Here is a 24060-nt window from a genome sequence, read left to right as displayed (position 1 = left end):
AGTATCTATCTTCTCTCTGCCCTAAACAACCTCCTTATTTACTTAAGCTATACTCAAAAGCCTATCTCCAAAATGCTCTCTCAGACTACATAATGAAGAAAGGAGAATAATTGTTGAAATTTAGGATGACTCCAGTTTAGACTCCATTTCTATATATTCTTAGAGGCAGGTTTTCCACAATCACACATCTGTTAACAAATACACTGAAAGGGACATATTCAAACAAATGACGTATATTCAAAACTATCCTCTGAGAAGGCTGGCTGTTTTTACCTCTGGTGCTGTTATGGAAACATTTTTTGTATTTCTATTCTGCAAAAGCCTTTGGGGCCCAAGGTTCTTTCCAATGGGCTCAATGGTGACAAATTTCTCTCCTGTGAAGGCGGGTTGGTCTACAGGAAGTATTCAGGAGTTCTTTAAAGTTAAATCTGGTAAACCAGATGGGAACTCAGATGACTCACTTTTATTAAACTCCTCTACCTACCCCACCTCCACCTCCACCTCCACCTCACTGGATGCTTAAAACTTGCACATTTACTTCTGACCCTGCCTTTGAGACAGTCCTGTGGCCACAGACTTCATCAGAAGGCACTCTCCTCTTAAATATCTTTTTCCTCCAGCCCTCTTACCACAAAATCTGTTATGACAGGACCAGAGTTGGAGGCAGAAGGGTGAAGCTGACAGGTCTTGAGGGGTACCACCTGAAGGGTCAGGCAGAGAAGCATGAACAAGGACGCAGAGTGTCCTGTGTGCCCTCATCTATTCCCATTACTTCACATAATACTTCTGGGCTACACCGCCTCCCCAACTTCTTTCCTCTGCAACAGGAGTGCATCTCCATTTGTCTATTAAGTATCTTCACATTGCATTGTGAATTGAAGGTCCTGCAGAACCACAAACTATAATTTCCTCTCCCCCCCTCACAGCTCACCCTCCAATATCTGTTGGGCCTTCCTCCCTTTCCTATTATCCATAAAATCTCCAGAAAAAAAAAAAACAGTATCTCTTTTCACTCTGTAATGTATTTCCCAATTCCCCTCCTTTCAGATCCCAGTGAAAATAATCTAGCCAAAATCACCATCATCTCCCCAGATACTATAACAGCCTCCTAACTATCCCACTTTCTTCAGTCTTTCTGTACTCTGATTCACTTTCCAAATTTCCATTAGAATCATGATCAGAATACTTAAGAAAAGGCAAGTATGCACATTTAAATAAGTGCAAGCATAGAAAAGAAATCCAGTGATCAGATCTTTTTGGGGAAGTCGTCTCCTATCATAACTTTGTTTAATGATCCTCACTGGTGCCTGACGCTGCATACCCAAGTCTAAGGTAGGGCTTTACACTGGGTCCCGAAGAGGAAGGACCTTGTTCATCCTCCGTCTGTAGCCTACTTGGTCACCTCTCCCCTAAACATTATAAATGCTACTTATAAGACATCTTTCTAGTCACCAAATTTACCATATATGTTCATTCTTAAAGTATCTTTTTTGTTGAAACATAAAATACACAAAGAACAGCTTGGTGAATTTCCTCAAAGGGAACACACCCATGTAACAAGCACCCAGCTCAAGAAACAGCATATCGTCAGCCCCTCCAAGAAACCCCTTATGATCCCTTCCAGTTACTCCATCCTCTCAATGACAACCACTATTCTCACTTCTAATACCACAGATTAATTTTGCCTGTAAGAATCATGCAGTATATACTCTTGTATCTGTCTTCCTTCATTCAACTCTACATCTCTGTATTAAAGGAATGAATAGATGGTTTGATTTATGTTTTACAACCACTCTCTTCCTAAATTGACTTTCCATTATGTGTCAAGTACTGTGCCAGGAAAGGCTTATAGCAACGGAAGTTCACGTAAGGCAGGAATACCCTAAAGGAACGTGCTTATGTGTTCCAGTATGAGCGTGTGCGAGTCCACCCATTGGTTTGTAATGATGAAGAAGGTTTCCATGGCAACCAGTGCCCAAGGGGATGTAAGGCTTTAAGCCTCTGGATTTGCCAGCTGAATCCTGGGACTGAAGAAGCCCCAGTCCTGGGGCCAAAACGGAGGTTACAGAAAAATAGGCCCTGATACTGCAGCCCTAGCTTGGTAAAGACCATCAGGAGCTGGGGACCCAAGTTTTCCCCAAGCCCGTGATGCTGCTGTGCTTTAACCAAGATTAGCTCTAATAACGCTTTGCTCAGAAATAAGCTTAGCATAAACCTATCTAGGCCAGGCTCCTGTAACTGGGCAGTCGCAACCTGTCTGCAGGGTCTCTAGCCCCCCAAAAACAACTCAGCCCCCCCCACATCCTCCTCCTTTCTAGCAGTTTGAAGCTTTATTATGTCCTAGGGATAAACAAGGGATGTGTGGAGAGATGACCTCCCCACACTGCATACAAACTAAGAGATGCTCAGAGGCCACTGCTTTAGTACAAGACTTAAATCCTGAAAGCTGTCAATGAAACTGAAGTCTGAGTAAAGGAATAAAATTGGAGTTCATTAAAAGGCTTTAGTTTGCTTATAGATTTAAGATCCATATAGGAAAAAATAATGATTATTAAATAAACCTGATCCCATCTGTCTTTTAAAAATTCTTTCCTGCACTTAATCTCTTTAAATGTTTTTATACAGTAGATGCCCTTCAAATCTAACCATTGAAGTGTTGCCTCATTTCAAAAGTTGGCAACCAAAATCATTGATTAGATTTAACTAGTGAAGCCTGGTTATTTAAGGAAGAGATTCCAGGGTCTGGAATATCTCCAGTATTGAATAATATTTAATTTAAAATGATAGGTAGGTAGGTAGGTTAGGTAGGTAGACAGTATCAACCTGGTTTAGAGGCTTGTTTGTGTAAATCACCAGGACCTGTGAATACATTGTAACTCAGCCTTCTTTGATTTTCCCTCCAGGGTTAACACAGAGAAATCTGCTAACGAGGTCTGAGATATCTGCAAATGTGATATCTCTTTAACTTTCTTGAATGTCTTAAATAGCATGCACAGTGTATGTTCTATTAAAATCATGTGTCTCCTCATATTAGTATTTCAGAGGTTGGGATACGTCGGCCTCTTACATGTATCTTACGTAGGGTAGGCAGCACAAAAGTATGTGCTCTAAACCCAGACTGCCTGGGTTAAAATCCTGGTTTTACTACTGATTAACTGACCAAGGGCAAATTTCTTAACCCCTCTATGACCTAATGTTCTCACCGGTAAGAGAGAAAATGAGTTGTGGTGAGGTTAAGTGAGGTCATCAGGGGAACTATATTCAATATCTTGTAATAGCTTATAATGAAAAACAATATGAAAAGGAATATGTATGTATATATATATAACTGAATCACTATGCTGTACACCAGAAATTAACACATTGTAAACAGACTATACTTCAATAAGAATAAATAAATCACAATACCTTAACAAATGCTAACTCTGACCAGCTGTTACATAGCTGCCAGCCTTCTCATCTTGAGTAAGCTAAGGATGAGACAGAACATGACCCCCCCCCAAGCCTGCTCCAACTAGTCCAAAGATGCTATCTAGGGGGAGGTTTGGTCACGCCACTGGACTCCAGGTTGAGGCAGAGTCTCTCCTCTATGACTATCTTTGCTCCATAACCAGAAGCCCCACAGTGGGATGCAGGAAACTTGCTAGTTGCAGCCTGTGCAAGGAGCAGCCCCTGCCGGTGAACCTGGGGAATCATCTGGAGCTTGTTTTGCTGGCTTTGCTCATTGGTTGAGGACTGAGAAGGAACAGTGCTTCCTTTTATCATGAGGTGAACATGTTTCTCAGCAAGGAACAGTCAAGCTCAAAAAAGACATTGATGTAACAGGAACTCATTACAGATGCTCACCCAAGCCCCTCACGTCATAAGAGGGAGGATCACCAAAAGCCTTGAGGGAACTCTCACCTCTCAGGTTATGGGAAGACCTGGAGGGTAATTCCCAATCCTAAGCAGAGGCGGTTTGGTGCTGCCCAGAGGCAGACACGCTGAGGGAGGGCAGTGTGTAAGGCCTTGGGCTCAATCTCCTCACCTGAGGTGCTGGCTTTGACACCCCAGTCCCAGCACTCACCATCGCTCCAGAGCTGGTGTCTCCTCTCATCTGAACCTCTGTTTGTGAGAAGCATTTTTTTGTGGTGTCAATAAAGACCAGTGCTTTATAATCGTCCTGGTGGAGGTAGGGAAATAACAGGTCTGCTGGGATCTGAGTGCAAATCCAAGAGATTTTCATAGTTGAAATTCCTGAACCCCCTGAGTGCTGGGCCAGGCCCCTGGGGGACTTGAAAGGAAGTATCAAGCAGTACATGCTGGTGATTTTTCCTAGGGGGCAACAGAAGGAGACTAAGGTGCACCTGCTCTTTCCCAAAGAGCCAGCCCCTTGAAGAGCCTGTAACAGATGGAGGTAGGTGGGGACTGAAAGGATGGTTAGAGACCGACACACACTCTGTCCTTCTGCGGCAACAGAGGCTGTGAGGAATTTCCATTTCTAGAGAGAATGAGAAATCAGGCCTGTAACCAAAAAAGATGTGCTTTAAACATGGAGAGCATGTTAGAGAGGAGAAAAGTTTTCTATCTAACTTTACGCCTGTACCTAGGCAATGGAGGTGGCTGAAAATAAAGCTATAATGATGAAGCAATACCTCTCATCTGTTAATATCCTCAGAGATCAAACATCAAGCGTGATGTAGTTGAAAGGTTGTGATCTATTTCTGGATCTCTCATTCATCAACTTTGTGATAATGAGCAAATGACTAACTCCTTGAGCTTTTCATGCTTCACCTGTAAACAGGGAATAGTGGTTATTTTATGGGATCATTGTTAGAATGATGTTAGAATAGTTAGGCACTCAGAAAGGAGCTTGGCACATCATATAAGCGCCATACATGCTCCCTTTCCTTTCCAATAGGAAATTGGGAACGGCCTTCAGTAATCTGCCTGGACTCCTCTGCATTGACTGTCAACATGCCACCTCCTTCACCACTCATAGAGCTTGGAGTTTTTAAAATAAACTTTTTATCATGGGATAGATTTAGAACTTTTTACAGAAAAGTCACAACGAGAGGGTAAAGAGTTTCTGTATCTCCTTCACCCAGTTTATGTTAACACAATACATAAACATGGTACGTTTGTCAAAACTAAGGGACATTACTTACTATTGGTACATTACTGTGAACTGAAGTTCAGATTTTACTTGGACTTCACCTGTTTTTCCACTAGTACCTTCTTTCTGTTCCAGGATCCAACAGTTTCCATATTGCAATTAGTTATCATTTCTCCTTAGTCTCTTCTGGCCTGTGATGGTTTCTCAATTTTTCCTTGGTTTTCATGACTTTGAGAGTCTTGAAGACTATTGGTCAGTTATTTTGTAGAAGTTCAGAGCTCTTAATTCACTTACTCCAACCATTCCCCCTTCCTTCCTCTCCATCAAGGAGAGGTGACAGGCTACACTGCAGGATTCCACAACTCCTCTTTATTCCACCCCAGATCCCAGTGTGTCCTGCAGATTAGAGAACAGGATATTTCCAGGTTCTATCTGCTTGAGGCCATTAGCAGTTCCTGAGGTCTTCCAGGTGGTTCTTCCAACCAGGAGACCAATCCCTGTCCTCCATGGACTGCACCCCAATATAAATCCTCCCATAGCTACCACACACCCTTTCTTCATTCTCTGAAATTCTAGAAAATTTGCAGTTTCTTCTCGTGTTTCAGTTTCTAAAGGTAAATGTTGCTTTTTAACAGGTTCTTAACTGTTTTGTTGAAATACTGACATCACTCTGATGTTCTTTAGCTTTTCTAGTACCTAATTCTAGATTGCTCTCTCTGCCTTAAAAGTAATAAATGTGGCTAATGCAAGGTCTTGTCTCAAACCAGGGATGGGAGAGGAAAAGGTAAGTGGAAGTAGATGGGTGAAACTTAAGAGCAATTCTATCTGCTTATGAGAGACTGCTCCACAATCTATTCATTTTAAAATCTACATTAGCCAATAGCCTTTGAAATGATTCACAGAATTGGGGTTGCCTTATTCACTGTGCTTTACCCAGGGCCTAATTAGGCACTAATCCTATTCTGTAGTAGCTTATGCCTCTAAAAGACAGCAAAGCATGTGTAGAAACTAAACTGGTATATTATTTTCTACTTACTAGACAAGGAGAAGTAGAGAAGGCTTTATTTAAAAGAGGGTAGTGTATGAGTTGAGATTTCAAGGAAAGTTTGGCCTTAAATATATAAAAGTGAATAGCTTGCCTGGATTATCATTAAGATCATTCTATATGGAATCAAGCAGAACTTTATTAAACTTCTTACTTTTAAACTAGGTACCCTGTGCCAGGTACCTAAGACTCTAAATGCATCAGCATCCAATTAAGATGATAAGACTATCCAGAGAGGTGTAAACGAGATGGTATATAAACACTAAGCCAGTTGTTTGCATGTTTGCTCTCATATATATCCCTCCCCCTCTTCATTGCAAGAGGTTGATTAATTCCTGAATGCTTGGTTCCCAAAGCTCCCTTGTGATCTGGTTTCTAAGGATTTAGGCATTGCAAATATTAAAGGAAGATTAACTAGATCCTCTAGATGAGCCTGAGGTATGATTAAATTAGCAACCTTTATTCAGTAGGCAATGAGAATAAGAAAAAAGGGAAGTGAGGCAATCAGAGTTGGGGGAAAGGGAAGTGAGGCAAGGAACAACATGGAACAATGCAGTTCAATGCATTACCACACTGGATAATGATTCATAATGAGCTTCCAAAAGACAGGGTAGAGCAAGGATACTGATCCTCAGGAACAAAGATTTGGGTCACCTCACCAGGAAAAGAACACTGAAGTACTAAAGTACTGGCAGTGAAGGAGGAGAATTTGGAATGAGTGGCAACTTTGCTCTTACAGCCATTTGCCAAGGCCGGAACTGGTGCAGCTATACATATGTTATGTTAATTGATCTGTGTGTATATTATTGAATATATACCAATTCTGTAATGAATGTATTAATATCCTTGTTTAATAGATGAGTAAATTGAAGCTCAGAGAGATGGCATACAACTAGTAAATAGCAGGGTTAGCACTGAATCCATGTCTGCCCCATCATGAAGCCCATGCTTTTTTCTACCTCTTCCAACAGTGGCCTCCTCTGTGCCTGCAGGAAACCATGGAGGGTCTGCAGTGATGTGAAACAGTGCTATTTTCTGAGTGCCTGCAAATTCACATACAGGTCTCTTCTTCCTTCTTCTTCTTCTTCTTTTTTTTTTTTTTCCTTTTGTGCTTTTTCCACTTTGCTTTCTGGCACTATGTTCCTGGAATCAAATCTGAGTACAGTGGTACAATTTGGACATTAGATGCTTTCACTGAGCAAATTCTCTTAAAAACAGAGATGGAAATTTCAAAGCACGAAGCGTCTTTAGGTCTCCTAAATCTATAGAAAATATTAAGCAAAGTTCAACTGATGTTTTGACCTTAAGTTATACAGGGACAAAAAAAAAAAGAATAAAGAATGTCTGAACAGGAAGGAACTGAGAATTCTTCTAGCTTCACCATCCTTCCTGTTTTCTACTTCCTCCTCTACAGCCTATGACCACATCCCTATCAGCTGCCCCTACACTCACTGCTTGAACTGTCAGGGCAGCCCTGTTATCTCCTGGCTGTCCCTAAAATGAGGGTCTTCCCTGGGCCTTTAACTCTCATGTACCTATGTTTCTGTGTCACTTCAAGCTAGTTATCCTACTCCATTCAGCCTCAGGGTCCTCTCCCATAATATGAGTAATAGCCCCTGGATTGCTAAGCTGTTGTGTGGCTGAAATAACATAACCTGACATAGCAGCACTATTCACAATAGCCAAAGCATCCATCAACAGATAAATCCATAATCAAAATGAATATCTATGGTGTCACAAAAACTAGACAGCAGCATGTAAATCAATGAAGCTAGAATACTCCTTCACACCATACACAAAAATAAACTCAAAATGGATTAAAGACGTAAACATACGACAAGACACAATAAACCTCCTAGAAGAAAACATAGACAAAACATTATCTTACATACATCTCAGCAATGTTCTCCTAGGGCAGTCTACCCAAGCAATATAAATAAAAGCAAAAATAAACAAATGGGACCTAATGAAACTTACAAGCTTTTGCACAGCAAAGTAAACCATAAGCAACAAAATGACAACCTACAGAATGGGAGAAAATAGTTGCAAAAGATGAAACTGACAAAAGCTTGATCTCCAGAATATATAAACAGCTTATAAGACTTAATAAGAAAAAAACAAACAACTCAATCCAAAATGGGCAGAAGACCTAAACAAGCAATTCTCCAATGAAGACGTACAAATAACCAATAGGCACGTGAAAAAATGCTCAATATCACTAATTATCAGAGAAATGCAAATCAAGAGTACGAAGAGGTATCACCTCACACCAGTCAGAATGGCCATCATTCAAAAGTCCACAAATGACAAATGCTGGAGAGGCTGTGGAGAAAAGAGAACCCTCCTACACTGCTGGTGGGAATGCAGTTTGGTGCAGCCATTGTGGAAAACAGTATGGAGATTCCTCAAAAGACTAAAAATAGACTTACCATATGACACAGCAATCCCACCCATGGGCATATATCCAGAAGGAACCCTACTTCAGAAAGACACCTCCACCTCAGTGTTCACAGCAGCACTATTTACAATAGCCAAGACATGGAAACAGCCTAAATGTCCATCAACAGATGACTGGATAAAGAAGTTGTGGTATATTTATACAATGGAACATTATTCAGCCATAAAAAATGACAACACAATACCATTTGCAGCAACATGGATGTCCTTGGAGAATGTCATTCTAAGTGAAGTAAGCCAGAAAGAGAAAGAAAAACACCATATGATATCACTCAAATGTGGAATCTAAAAAAAAAAAAAAGAAGAAGAAGAAGATAAATGAACTTAAATATGAAACAGAAACAGACTCACAGACATAGAATACAAACTTGTGGTTGCCAGGGGGAGGGGGTGGGAAGGGATAAGCTGGGAGTTTGAGATTTGTAGATACTGACAGACATATATAGAATAGATGAACAAGTTTATACTGTATAGCACAGGGAAATATGTACAAGATCTTGTAGTAGCTCACAGTGAAAAAGAATATGAAAATGAATATATATATATTCATGTATGACTGAAAAATTGTGCCGTACACCAGAAATTGAGACAACATTGCATACTGACTATAACTCAATAAAAAAAGATAAAATTAATATCCATATTCATGAATAACCAATGGAATATTATTCAGCCTTAAAAAATGAAGGAAATCCTGTCACTTGCTATCACATAGGTCAAACTTGAGAACATTAAGTGAAATAAACCAGTCACAAAGGGACAAATCCACAAATGATTCCACTTATAAAAGGCACCTAACATAGTCAAACTCATAGAAAACAGAACAGTGTTTGCCAGAGGCTGAGGGGAGGGAGAAACGGGAATTATTGTTTAATGGGCACAGGGTTCCAGTTTGGCAAGATGAAAAAAGTACTGTGCATGGATGTTGGTGATGGTCACACAACAATATGAATGTATTTAATGCCACTGAAATACACATTTAAAAACGGTTAAGATGGAACTGCCCTCAGAAGGAGAATCAAGTGAGCACCTGACTTCACTGCTGACCTGAAGAGAGAGCCGGCTTGCCGCAGCACCAGGCAGACTCCCTAGGTCCGAAGTGACTCAATGCGGGCTCCCAAGAACACAGCCTCTCCCCAGCTCCGGCTCCTACTGCCTCAGAGACCTCGGCAGCCTCCAAGCAGGGCTCCCTGGGGGCTCCTAGATAACCAGGCCCCCTCTCACCTGGCGCTTGCTGGCTCCAGCCGCCTGAGGAGTCTCCCGTGACACCAGGCCAACAACGGCTTTCCGTGAATCAAGAAACTGGCTCACCCTGCGTCTCCCCACCCTAGGCCTCCCCACACGCCTCGCCCCTTGTGTACCTGCCACTCAAGCCGCCTCAGGTGGCTCCTTGGCTCCAGGCTCTCAGCAGGCTCCAGGGAATCCAGGCGTCCTGTTCAGCCAGGAGCCGGCCAGCTCCAGGGACCTTAGGCGGCTCCACGGCACCAAATCCACGGAGGGCTTCCGCCAGCCAGTCGGCTCACCGAGATGCCTGCCGGCCCGCGAGGCCCCGCGCGTCTCGCACGGACTAGGCGGAGTCCACGAGACCAGGCCTCCGCAGGTTTCCGCAATCCCGCAATCCTGAGAACTTGGTCTCCCAACCGCGCCTGCGCATGCACGCGGCTCCCGCAGCCCCGAGCAGTTCCGGATGCGGCCCGAGGCATCTCCCAGCATAAAGCCAACCCAGAAAAGCACAACATCACCATATGGATTGGAGTCGAGAGAGGGCATAATCAGAAGAACCCACTGGTATTATAGAGCAATGGTTTGAAAATTCTTGGAGGTTAGGGCATGACCCCCCCTCCCCCCAGAGGACTGTCTAACCCTTACCTGTGGGTGTGATGAAAGCTATGGGTGCCAGAGATGATGGCAGAATGAGTGGGATAAAGTGCTGAAGATCAGAGGTGGTGGCATGTGGTTGAGAGAGCCAATTCACTAGCTTACAGAGCTTCTCAAGCCCAAGGGTTGGTGGTGGAATTTCATCATCAGTGTATTGAACTCATGTGTTCAACATGAGTGCGCATCACAGCAAATCAACATGATTGGGTCATTCTGGTGATCCAATCTCACACAATCTAGTGAAAGAAATACTGTTAGTCATCAGGAGCAAAAAGTGTGTTAGGCCTCCTTTGTAGAATCTTGCAGCCCTTAGACAATTCCATAAACATGAGTGTCGGAACTCCTTGTGACTTTTAGTGGATCCCATGCATAGGAAGTTTCTTAGAGCCCTGAAGGGAGAAGTGGAGACTGAGGCTCACACAATTTCTGGGCAGGGCTCAAGGAACTCCACTCATATATCACTACCAGTTTCAGCTGTTCCTAGGCAATGGGGGAAACCTTCCTTTGAAAAAGCAAAACATGGGAACCCCCTAAGGAATGGGGCCAGGGGCAGGGCCACTGCCTGTATCTAAGGACAGTACTTCTTTTATGCTAGTACAGAGTTTCTAGCCTCAGCACTAGTGACTTTTTAGTTGAATAATCCTTTTCTGTGGGGGACTGTCCCATGCGTTGTGGGATGTTAATCAGATCCCTGACCTCTACTCACTGGATACCAGTGGTATCCCTCTCTTCCCAAATGTGACAGCCAAACATGTTTCCAGACATTATCAAGTGTCTTCTGGGGAAGTAAAATCAACCTTGATTGAAGGGGAAAAAATGGTTCAGATGGCAAATTTTATGTTATGTATATTTCACCACAATTTAAAAAATAATAAAACAATTTGAGAAAACCCCTAGGTCAGTGATAAGCACACAGTAGGTGCTCAATAAATATTCAGTCCCATTTTACCACTCATTCATGTGATGCTGCCTTGGGGAGCATGGGGAATAAATCTCGCCCCATGTTAAAAGAATACCAAATCTCCTGAAGAGGAAATGTTTCTGGGAGTAGGAAACAGAAGGTGGCCTTCGCAGGAGAGCCCTGGGCACCCCTTCTGTCCATCCAAACCTCCTTCAGAGCAGCTCCCGCACGTGGGCGTGGCAGGTAGGCTTGCGTGATGACCTGCGTCAAAGGAAGTATCATGACGCCCCCACGTAACAAATACGATATTTTCCTCTATTAGACAGAAAGGACATGGGCGGGAGCGTAAAGCAAGGACTGAATGCTGTGGCGCTTTCACACAGTCCCCGCCTCGAAGAATCCCCAGCCCGGGGCTTCTGACTCTTGCAGCACCTTAACTCCTCCCTCCTCCTCCCTTTGCCCCTCCCACTTTCCCCTCCCTTCACCCTCCTCCCTCTCAGACTCGCCTTTGACGGGAAATCGAAAGTGAAATAAGGAGCCAGCTGCTGAGTCCTCTGAAGAGGTAAGTGAACTTGCCTAGATCGAGATACCCCAGCCCTCCTTGAGGGACCGCTCTACCCTGCCCCAGATCTGAAAAGCCCCCTCCAACCAGTTTCCGCCCCTAGAGCCTTTGGTCTCAGTTTTCCCGCAGCAGGGCCCCCTCAACCCTAACCCAGCAGTTCTTCCGGTGCTGCAGGTTTGCCTGAGGGGAAGCTAGGCTGTGAACTTGACTTCCAGGTGCCCCAGAAGGAGCTAGGCTGCCCTGCTGCTGGCACCTGAGCCAGGACAAGAGGCCTGGGGAACCCAGGAGAACTAGCACTGAAGGCAGCCTAGCTTGGAGGATGGTCCAGAGGAACCCAGTGTGGGGTAGACCTGCAATCTTCAAGACTTCTATCCCCGAAAGTACCCCCTGGAGGTGAAAGGGGCAGGGTTGCTTAGGATGTTAGAAATGTATGGATCTATGCCCTGGGGGAAACGAAGACAGGTACCAGGTTCAGAGTAGTTGAGAGAAGAGCCCAGGGTGTACTTAATCACCCACACATTCATGTGCGTATACACATATGTATATACATATACACATATATGCCCATACAGATATACATATGTACTTATGAGAATATATAAGAAAAAATATAAATATTCTTATGTATATATTCATATGTGTATATGTGTGAGTATATATATATTTTTTTGCCATTATTGCAAAGATCAATGAAGATGTAGATGAAGTGTCTAGCACCTGACACATGGAAGGTACATGGTAAATGGTCACTATTATTAGGATTAGCTTCTCAAGAAAGTGGAGGACTGGTGGCCTGAGATGGAAGATTGGTGGGTATAGCCTGGGCATGAGGGTTTAAGCAGAGATGGACATGATGAAAGTAGGATTGTAACAGCTTCATCTCAGCTTCTCAGCAATTTTCGCTGTCTCGTTTGGGGACTCAGTTTCTCCTTCTGTCTGATCAGTGGACCAGACTGTGACGGAGGAGCTTGTGTTATTCAGGTTGATGTCCTTGTCTTTTCTTGTTTTCACTCCCTCCTGGTTTCCTTTGAATTGTTTTGTTTGCTCTTACCACTCTTCTCTCCTCCTTTCCTTTTCTCCTCTCCCCACTGGGCCCTTGCAAGATCTCCCCAGTGCTGCTTAATAGGTACATTACCCCCATGGCCTCAGCAGCGCCCTTGGCGATGATGTGGGAGGAGGTCACGTGCCCTATCTGCCTGGATACCATGGTGGAGCCCGTGAACATTGAATGTGGTCACAGCTTCTGCCGAGAATGCATCTCTGAGGTTGGGAAAAATGGGGGCAGCGTCTGTCCAGTGTGCCGGCTCCGCTTCCTGCTCAGGAACCTCCGGCCCAATAGGCAGTTGGCCAACGTAGTGGACAACCTTAAACAAATGAGCCAGGGTGCCAAGGAGGGCACACAGGGAGAGCTGTGTGCGGTGCACAGAGAGAGACTTCACCTGTTCTGCGAGGCAGATGGGAAGGCCCTTTGCTGGGTGTGTTCCCAATCCCGGAAACACCGTGACCACCCCATGGTCCCTGTGGAGGAGGCTGCTCGTGAGTACCAGGTGAGGCCTTAGCACGGAAGCACAAACAGGTAGAAAGGAGATGGGGCCCTGATGACTGCTTTGTCACTCAGAGCTGGGGATGGGAGAGAGTCATCCGTGGGGTTGAGGGGTTGAGGAAAGAAAGTGTGTCTCCTGCCTTCTATGTCTAATTTAAGGGGAGAATTGCAACCTCAGCACAATTTTTTCATTCCCCAAGATCAGCGGATATGTTATGGGAAGATGCTGTAAGGATCGTGTTTCTTTGTGGCCTCCTGGAATGAGTAGCATCCCCTCACCACCCCTCCCACCCCTTCCACCCCAGTGGTGTGGCTTTGTTTTGTAATAAATATCAGACTTTTTCCAAAATCTTCCCATCCACAGAATTCCTACCCCAGTCAGACTGGAGTCCTCCCTCCTCCTCTGCACTCACGCTTTTCAAGGAACCAGTATAATCTTCCCCCACCTCACACCACCCTATTCTACTTCTTGGTCTGACGGGGCTTAACCTGCTACCTTTCTCTGCAGGAGAAGCTCCAGGTGGCATTAGAGAAACTAAAAAATGGGCAGCAGTTGGCTGAGAAGTTGGAAGTGGATGTTTCAATGAAGAGAGCAGCCTGGAAGGCAAGAGTCACGTCCCAAAGGGAACATGAGATCAGAAGCCTGGGGAGGGTCCAGGGTCCTGGACTCAAGAAAGCCCTAACCATAGCAATGCCTGTCTGAGAAGAGTCCCTATCTCTCACTCTCCAAGAACCAGCCATCCCCTAGGTCTTCCGATAGAGGGGAATAAAAGGGTGGCACTCAAAGAGAGTTCCAATTAGACACAAAGATCAAGAGTCTTAGGAGAAGGTGCTGAGGGACAAGACATACCCTAAAGCTCCTGCTCCTTGAGCCCAGTCTTAGGGGATGACAGCACCAGTTCCTCAATATCTGGGACAGAGGAATCTAAGGAGAGATGCCCAATGGCTAGGCCTGTCAGGAAATGACGAGGGCTGCAAGGAACAGACTTAAGGGAACCATCAAGACCTTAAGGTAGGAAAACCAGTCCAACAGGTGGTTGCTGGACCTTGTCCAGATCACTGGTCACAAGTGTAATGGGGATCTACAGCTTGTTTTGCACCAAAGATTAGGAGGTGGGGTGGGTCAGGGACTAGAGAAGAGTGCAAGGAGATCATTGACCAGGTGATCCCAGAAGAGGAAGATTTGGGAGTGGGGAAGGGTGAATCAGGCTGTGGTAGCAAAAGGGGTCATCCCATGTCATTGAATGACCCTCCAGTCACAAGCAGGAGAGGCCAAGCAAAGAATACACTCCTTTTCCCCAGGACTTAGGAATGGTGTTGTGAGCCTGTCTTTGTGACATTGTTGGGGGTGGAGGCAGGTGTTTCTGCTACTTACTGAGATATGAAGACAAAGGGGCAGGTCTGTGTGGTGACTTAAAGGACGCGGAGGAAGTCTCTGATACCATAGGCTGATGCAGCTGTGGTTGTAGGGCAGCTGTGGTGCACCCCCCACACCAGTCCCATTTCCCTCTTAGGCCCAGAAGCCTCACCCACCAGCCTCCCCAGCAAAACTGTGTGGGTGTGGGTGTGGGTGTGTCTCGTGCTCATGCGCATTTATTCCCAGAGGGAGCCAAGCGGTGCATCTACAAGGAATAGAAATAGATAGGAACACCTCCTCTCCCAAAGCTTAGGAGATTTTGATTTAAAAAAAAAAAAAACACCTCTTTCTTTCCATGGACACCAAAGGGGAAGGTTGAGGCACACAAATTGAGGATTCATGAAGAGTTTGTGAGGCAGAAAAACTTCCTGGCAGAAGAGGAGCAGAGGCAACTGCAGAAGCTGGAGGAGGATGAGAGGGAACAGCTGAGAGTCCTGGGGGCGACAGAGGCCAGGCTGGCCCAGCAGAGCCAGATCCTGCAGGAGCTGATCACAGAGCTGCAGAGGAGGAGTCGGGGCTCAGCGCTGGAGCTGCTGCAGGTGAGGCCTGAGGACAGGCTCTGCTCTGAGATTCGGGCAGTAACTGAAAAAAGCCAGAGCTCCTAGGGGTTACCTTAAGGGCACACAGAAACTTAGTCCCTGGAATTGTCTTAAGTAGAACAGACTAGAATTTGGACCCATGAGTGGGTTGCACTCGAGGCATGAAAAAGTACAAATTTAGGAAGGAATATTCCACGCAGAAATCAAAAGAAATGGACATCTCTGGAAGGTGCTTGCTCTAACACGTACCAGATCCATGACCTAGAGAAAGTTCCTTAATCTTTCTGAAGGTCAGGTTTCTCCTATGCTAAATGTATATTATAATATTACATATCTCAAAAGGGTTTTGTAAGGATTAAATAAAAGAATCCAGTAAGGCTCTTAGATGAGTGTTTGGCCATGGGAAGATTTTCATAAATGTAACATAACTAAAAACACTGAATAGAAAATTAAAAGACAGCAGCCCAGCCCCAGCCCTGCCATAAATTTCTCTCTGTAACCCCAAGTCATTTTCCTTTCCTCAACCTAATTTCTCCATCTGTGAAACAGGGGTAGTGGGCTCAATGACAAGGGTTCTCCAAACTTTAGTCATAAATTACCATCTTTACACTTTCTGCTATTTCTGTGAACTACCCAAATAATTTTAGCATGTTATTTTTTTCTTTAAATTATCTCACGATTTTACCTGAATAAATAGACTTTAAAAGGAAATTTGTCCCAAGCAATAGCAGCCAAGAAATTATGTGTTGATGTTACTATTTTTCCTAACTTATTTCATAACAGTAATATTAATGACTGCAAATTCTTAAGTAGCACATATGCCAGTGTTCAGTCCCTCGTGACTATGCAATGAGGTGGATGCTACTATTATATTATTCTTATTTCATCGATGAGAAAACTAAGGTGCAGAGATGTTAAGAGATTTAGTGAGAGACTCAAACTAAAACTCTGAACCAAGTTCACCAGAATAGTAAGAGGTAAAGCTAAGACTAAAATAAGCACATAATTATTTTTACAAATTCAGTGATGTGTTTTCCCACTTACAATCATCTCACATCCGCCGATGACAGGCGTTTGCTGGCCTCACTTTGGGAAACAATGGACGAGATGGTCTCAGAAGTCCCTTCTGCTGGGACGTTCTGTGGCTCCTCTTTTCCCCACATCTTTCCACTGTCTCTCAGTCAGATGAGGTCATGAGACCATTGCTTTCTGGTTTGTGCACAAAAGCTAATGGGGTGACGTGACTTCTCAGGATCTCTTCTTCCCATTGTCTAAATCTTGCTTCTGCCCAACATCGAGCAGAGCTTTCTCAGACATGTTTGATAGGGCCTAGGAGCCTACCCACTCCCGAGTAAGGACCCTCAACCCCTGCAACAGTATATTTGCAGATGTTTCAGTATCACATCCCTGTTGTGACATGGGACAGAGCTTTAACTAGTCAGCCCTTCCTCCCCGGACAGTGCGTCCCCACAGCGAGAGCAGGTTCTGTGCATCCTGACTTGGCCATTCTTTCTCCGTGACTGTCTCTGGGCCTCAGCCAGGCTGCGCTATTTGCTCCTTTCCACTCTCCCACCCGCCCCCACCAAGGAGCCGGTCCTTTTCATATTTTTTCTGAGTCACCTCCCTTCCTCTAGCTATAGGTCACACGCATGCTAGGTTTCTGCTTACCTTACAAGCACCCCCATGTCCCTTTTGTTCCAAGCTGGTCAGAAACGTCTTTTGGGCCTTGGCACAGAGGAATGCGGCAGAGCACTGTCCGTGCACCTCAGGGTTGTATCATGTCACCACAGGACTGAAGTCTCAACTATAAAACCAGTGTCTCCAGAACTTACCCTGTGTCTCTTTTCTCCTCAGGAGGTGAAAAGTGTCCTGGAAAGGTAAGGAGAGGTTTTCTTTGTTAGAGGAGGGGTTGGCAGGAAGCATATATACCTGTGAAAAAAGATTTCTGAGTTAGGAAACATCCACTGAAGTTTTCCCCATCCTCCTCCTTGTCCTCGAAGACCCAATCCTCCATCAAATATTTGCTGGTCTCAGAAGGCTAATTCCTGGACATCTCAATTGGTGAGCTGCCCAAAGTAATTGGATTGTAACATCTTCACAATGCGAAGTTAGACAAACTGGGGAGTTCCAAGCCTCCAAACCACTGGGACTTCTTTAAAAAGAATCTAACCAGTTTCAAACCTCCCAGAAAGAGCCATGGGGAAGACCCACGGCACAGGTGAGACTTCTTGAGGTTCCTCACAGCAGTGATTTAGACGATATCAGACGACTTGCCTGTTAAATGAAACAGAATGTGCTTGCGGGCTGATCTTAGGTTTGGAGAGGAGGTACAGACTGTCCATGTGCTGCAGAGGCTCATGTAACCAGGCTTAGAGAGAAACGGAACCCTACTTCCTTTTGCCCTCCATCCCCAGGATCCTAACACAAGAGGTGTTTGCAAATTTGCACTGAATTAAATCTGTCCTGAACAAGGGTGGGTACAGCAACAGGATTTGGGAAGGGTGATGTAGGTGTTGGATATAGAGTCTCTAACTCTTTTTCCCCCAGGAGTGAGAACTGGAACCTGGAGAAGCTAGACATTGTCTCCCCAGACATAGAGAGTGTGTGCTGTGTGCCCGGGCTGAAAAAGATGCTGAGGATGCATGGTGGTGAGGCCAGCACCAGGGCTGTGGGTCTGACCTGCTGGGGAGCAGAAGGGGATAATGAGGGTGCGCAGTGCATCCCAGAGTCGGGTAGAGGTGACAGGCCACAGTAGGTGGGGCAGGGGTGGAAATATCCCAAAGGTCAGGGCAAGGGTTGGAGTTGGCTGGGCAGTCATTTCCTCACACAGTGAGGCTCAGGATCACCCCTTCATCCTCATGTCCCCACCACAGGCACAGGATTACTGACTTCCCCACACTCTTCTGGTCCTCTCTCTGCAGTACACATCACACTGGATCCATGTACAGCCAACCCATGGCTCATCCTTTCAGAGAATCGGAGAGAAGTGAGGTTTGGAGACATCCAGCAGAAGGTGCCTGAAAATGAGGAAAGATTTGATACTTACCCCATGGTCCTGGGTTTCCAGTGCTTTGACTCCGGAAAACTTTACTGGGAGGTAGATGTGACAGGAAAGGAGGCCTGGGACCTGGGGGTCTGTAGAGACTCTGTGCGGAGGAAGGGGCATTTTATGCTCAACCCCAGCAATGGCTTCTGGACAATCTGGCTATGGAACAAACATAAGTATGAAGCTGGCACCTGCCCCTCTACTCCCCTCCACCTTCAGGTGCCTCCATGCCGAGTTGGGGTCTTTCTGGACTATGAGGCCAGCACTGTCTCCTTCTACAATATCACTGACCACGGCTCCCTCATCTACACCTTCTCTGAATGTGCCTTCGCTGGACCTTTAAGGCCCTTCTTCAATCCTGGTTTCAATGATGGAGGAAAAAATGCGGCCCCTCTGATCCTCTGTCCCCTGAGGATGGGCTGATAGGGACCCAGAGACTGTCAATGGCTCTCTCTGGACACCAACACACCTCTATTGGTTCCCCTTCTCAGCCACTAGCCCTGCCTCATTTGCCCATGACCTCTGAACCATCTTTTTCTCTGCAGAGGTGTCAGGATGCCAGCCAGCCAACTTTAGCAGGGAGATCACTGGAATTCTATGTCAAATGACCTTCACCACCAATATTCCTGCCCTACACTGCTTTATGACTCCCTCCATGAAACATGCTACTTGTAGATAGCCCCCAAACCCATCTGGATCAATAAAAACATGCTTCTGCCGTTTTTATGCGACTCAAGTTTTGTTTTCTCCATCTCTAGGCCTTTGGTCAGATCTCTACTCTATATCTTGCAAAGGACTTCCTAAATAAACTGGGCCTCAACCTGTCCTGTCTTTCCTTGCCTCGTACACGTCTAGGATTATCTTTCCAGCATACACCCATCTGATCATGAGTGGCTCCACATGCCTGTAGAAAAACATATTTTAAAACAAAGGCTGAATTCTGCAGGCCTTAGATTGCCATGTTAAATATCCAGCCTGCTGTGCTCCCCCATTTCCACCATTACTCCCAACCACATCTTGTTGATAGCGGAGTTGGTTAAAGGGTATATTGATATAAATGGCAGGGGTGATGGTATTTTGATGTGCCAACTTGCCTAGGCTATAAGCCCCCAGTTTTTCAGTCAAACACTAATCCCAATGTTGCTGTAAAGATGTTTTGTAGATGTCATCAAAGTACACAATCATTTGACTTTAAACAGGGGAGACTGTCCTTGATAAGCAGGGTGGGCCTAATGTTCAATCAGGTGAAAGGCCTTGAGAGCAGAACTGAGACTTCCCTGAAGTCGAAGGTATTCCACTTATAAAGGGCAGCTTCAGCCCATGCCCGAGAGCCCCAGCTTGTCCTTCCTGAGAGCCTGCCTTGTGGGTTTACAACTTGCCTTGCCCGCCTTCACAGTTGCATAAGCGAATTCCTTGCAATAAATAAATAAATCTCTTAATGTTTATCTCCTGCTAGTTCTCCTTCTCCAGTTGAACCCTGATTGGTATGAAAGCCAGGACTGAGGTAACAGCATCACCTGGTTTCAGCACTTTCTTGAGTTTAAGCTTTTAAGGTTGGAGCAATGAAGATCTACACCTGAGCAATAGTGGGCTGTGTGAGAGCCACTACCCTTCCAGGAACCCTGATTCCTCACTGAAAATAGAATCTCAGATTTCCCTTAGCACATCTACTAAATATTTCATGAAAAACTTAGATACTATACAAAGATGTCAGTGACCTTTAAAAGACCTTATTGGTAAAAGAGTTATTTCTAGAGATAAGTAATGGTCTATCTTAACACTGGACGAAAGAAGATACTTGAAAGATAAAAGGAAGAGTATCCTTAGGCAAGATGATGACATTACACAGCTAAACCAGTATAAGCTGGCAAAGTCAACCAGTGCTTTGGTTGATACACTGGAGGAAGAATATGGAGAACTCAGTCCTATATGAATGGAATGTACTGGCAAGGGTTGGATTCATATGTATCCAATGTGGGTCATGGAGAAATACTTTTTAGTAGAAGGGTAAGTTATGAAACCAGCTTTTCTGCTTCTCTGTGTCTCTGCTTTGGGGTTGACCAATGTAAATGATTTTTTTTTCTCCTACAATTGATATACTGGTGAGAGGAGACTACCATAATGATATAAACTTAAATACTCTCATTTCTCAAAAAGTATCTTGGCATACTGGGTTACCCTGATACTTAGAGTTGTACATTACATAGATGACATACTACCATCCCCTTGGTCTCCACCAAAAGGTATTAAATAGTAGATATTTCATAGTATCTCAACTTTTATCCCCACCAATAATTACTAACAAGTCTTCCAGGTACACCCCAGCATGGCACACAAAAATTCTCTTGAGAAATGAAAGAAGATTATACCAGCAGCAATTCTAATTTTGATTAATACTGTCCTTTAAAATTCAAATAAGGCCTACTGACTTTTGTGATCTCCTTTGATTCTACAACTTCCTTTTGAATTACAAGCAGTACTTATTACACCAAAATTTTAAGGCTAAACGAGCTAAGGCAGAAAGAAGTTAAAAATGTACCCACTGCTGTCAACTGAGAGGGGCTGAAGAGGGATTCGAGGAGATAAGCTGCCCAACCGGAAAAATGTGTGAGGAGCCGCCATACCACAAAACAAACTGCGCGAGGAGCCGGCATGGAGCGAAACAGCACTTTATCCTAGTTCAACGAGATGGCGCGCGCCCGCGTGGCGCACTTGTCCTGCTTCTCTCTATCCTGCGCGCACATGCTCATTCCTTTGTTCATACTACTTACATAATGCTACTAGCGCATGCGTACCTTTACTTTCTTCGTTCATAAGGCTTACATAACTGGCGCATGCGTACATTTACCTCTTACTTCATACACAGGCGAGTTGTGACCTTTGACCTGGGTCCCACGGCCTACTCACTTAACTAATTACTCTGCGTGAAGTATATTCCAGATTCTGCTAATATTTTGTATTGCTTAGTTCTATCTATGGTAAAAGTATAGTCAAGAAATGTAAAGATTATGGTGCCCCTTCCTTTTTTACTTATGAAACTATCTTATATTTAAATTTTTCCAGCTTTATTATGGTGTAATTAACAAATAAAAATTGTGTCTAAAAAGGTGTACACTTAAATATATATATACCTGTGAAATGATTAATTCAATCAAGCTAATTAACAGATTCATCACCTCACATAGTTACTGTTTTGTATGTACAGCAAGAACACTTAACATCAACTCTCAGCAAATTTCAAATATACAATCCCATATTTTAACTATAATCACCATACTGTACATTAGGTCCCCAAACTGAAAGTTTGTACCCTTCAACCAGCATCTCCCTATTTCCCCTACCCCTGTGCCTCTGGCAACCACCATTCTGCTCTCTCCTATGAGTTCAATTTTTTTGGATTCCACATAGAAGAGAAATTATGCAGTATTTGTCCTTCCGTGTCTGACTTATTTCACTTAGTATAATACACTCCAGGCTCAACCATGTTGTCACAAATGGCAGGATTCCCTTCTTTTTATGGTTGAATAACATTCCATTGTGTATATGCACCACATTTTCTTTTTTTCTTCCAACTTTATTGAGGTATAATTGACATAACATTTTGTAACTTTAAGGTGTAAAATGCAATGATTTCATATACATATATATTGCTAAATGATTACCACAATAAGGTTAGTTAACACATCCATCACCTCATAGTTACATTTGCATTTCTGGTGAGAACTTTTAAGATCTACTCTCTTAAGACTTCCAAATACACAATACAGTACTATTAACTCTTGTCATTATGCTGTACATTGCATTCTCAAAACATATTTTATAACTGGAATTTTATACCCTTGACCACCTTCAGTCATTTCCCTCACCTGCATCCCTCATGTCTGGCAGCCACCAATCTATTCTCTGTTTCTATGAGTTTGATTTTTTAGATTCCACCTACAAATGAGATCATACAGTATTTGTCTTTCTCTAACTTATTTCACATAGTGTAATGTTTTCAAGACTCATCCACGTTGTCACGAATGGCAAGATTTCCTTATATGGCTGACTAGCATATATATATTACATTTTATGTTTGTGTATAGCACGTTTTATTTATCCATTCTTCTTTCAATGAACACTAAGGTTGTTTCCATCTCTTGGCTATTGTAAATAATGCTGCAGTGAACATGGGGGTGCAGATATCTCTTTGAGACGGTGATTTCATTGTTTTCAGAATTGGAATTCCAGAAGTGGAATTTCTGAATCATATGGTAGTTCTATTTTTAATTTTTTGAGGAACCTCCATACTGTTTGCCATAGTGGCTGCACAGATTTACATTCCACCAACAGTGTACAATGGTTCCTCTTTTTTCCATATCCTTGCCAACACTTGTTATCTCTTATCTTTTTGATAATAGACATTCTAACAGGTGTGAAGTGATATCTCATTGTGGTTTTGATTCACATTTATCTGATAATTAGTGATATTGAGAATCTTTTCATCTTCCTATTGGCCATGTGTATGTCTTCTTCGAAAAATCTCTGTTCAGGTCCTTTGCCCATTTTTTAATCAGGTTATTTGCTTTTTGTGGGCTTTTTGCTATTGAGCTTTGCTATTGAGTTACATGTACTCCTTACATATTTGAATATTAACCCCTTATCAGATATATGATTTGAAAATATTTTATCCCACTCCATAGGCTGCCTTTCCATTTTGTTGTTGATTGTTTTTCTGTAGAGAAGCTTTTTAGTTTTTTCATTATTAGACAAGATTTTTAGTTTGATGTAGTCTCACTTCTTTATTTTGCTTTTGTTGCCTCTACTTTGATGTGAAATCAAGAAAATCATTGTCAAGACCAATGTCAAGAAGTTTTTTTTTAATATTTTTGTCTAAGATTTTTAGTTTCAGATCTTATATTTAAGCCATTATTCCACTTCAAGTTAATTTTCATCTATGGTATAAGGGTCCAATTTCAATCTTTTGCATGCAAATATCCAGTTTTCCTAAAACTATTTATTAAGAGGCTATTCTTTCCTCACTGAGAATTCTTAATACCCTTGTCAAAGAATGCATGGGTTAAATGCATGGGTTTATTTCTAGTTCTCTATTCTGTTCTATGGTTCCATTTCAAATTCAAAATAAAAGTTTATAGATAGACATAGATATAGATTTCTCAAGTCTGTATATGATGAAATTAAATATATATTCTGTCTAGATGCTTTAATTGCAGTGTCCTAGCTAAGCTCATTGTAGGAAATAATTCTTGTTGTTTAATATGATTTAGTTTGGTTTTGATATTCCTATTTTTCAGGACACTATGCATGTGCTAAGAAAAGTCTCTAAGAGGCTAAGTAACTTCAAGATCAAACACATCACTTTTGGTGAAGCCAGGGCTCAAATCTAATCTGATCTGAAAGCTCATGCTCTTTTCTAAACACTGCCCCTCTCAAAGTAACATGGCAATCTATCTTTCAAAATAATGACAGATCACTTTGTTCACAGTCAGTATAATCCTTAGTTCATACATCTCTACAAAGCAGGCAAAAAAAATTGCAAGATTCTACATTGATAAACATATCACCTGTCACATAAAC

General features: G+C 43.4%; 1 protein-coding gene and 1 long non-coding RNA gene across 3 annotated transcripts in view; one reads left to right on the top strand and one right to left on the bottom strand.

The window, feature by feature from the left end:
- Window positions 1-10795, bottom strand: part of LOC140698694 (uncharacterized) — an 88327-nt gene extending 77532 nt beyond the window's left edge. The window contains exon 1 of the long non-coding RNA XR_012076532.1: window positions 9959-10795. This is a non-coding gene — a long non-coding RNA (uncharacterized lncRNA). The remainder of the gene's footprint in view (window positions 1-9958) is intronic.
- Window positions 10796-11692: 897 nt separating this feature from the next.
- TRIM21 (tripartite motif containing 21) lies at window positions 11693-19207 on the top strand. 2 transcript variants are annotated; one of them, XM_072969344.1, is made up of 7 exons: window positions 11693-11938; window positions 13042-13485; window positions 13990-14085; window positions 15207-15437; window positions 17292-17314; window positions 17985-18085; window positions 18311-19207. In XM_072969344.1, exons 2-7 carry the CDS (start codon window positions 13078-13080, stop codon window positions 18904-18906), a joined length of 1455 nt encoding a protein of 484 aa, XP_072825445.1. In that variant the 5' UTR covers window positions 11693-11938; window positions 13042-13077; the 3' UTR covers window positions 18907-19207. The 2 variants fall into 2 exon arrangements, with proteins under 2 accessions (XP_072825445.1, XP_015093994.1); XM_015238508.3 differs by having other exon boundaries at window positions 11696-11938; window positions 18359-19207.
- Window positions 19208-24060: the final 4853 nt, after the last annotated feature.

This window comes from Vicugna pacos, chromosome 10 (genome assembly GCF_048564905.1).
Source record: "Vicugna pacos chromosome 10, VicPac4, whole genome shotgun sequence".
Taxonomy (NCBI): Eukaryota; Metazoa; Chordata; class Mammalia; order Artiodactyla; family Camelidae; genus Vicugna; species Vicugna pacos.
This window is presented reverse-complemented; position numbering and strand designations above follow the sequence as displayed.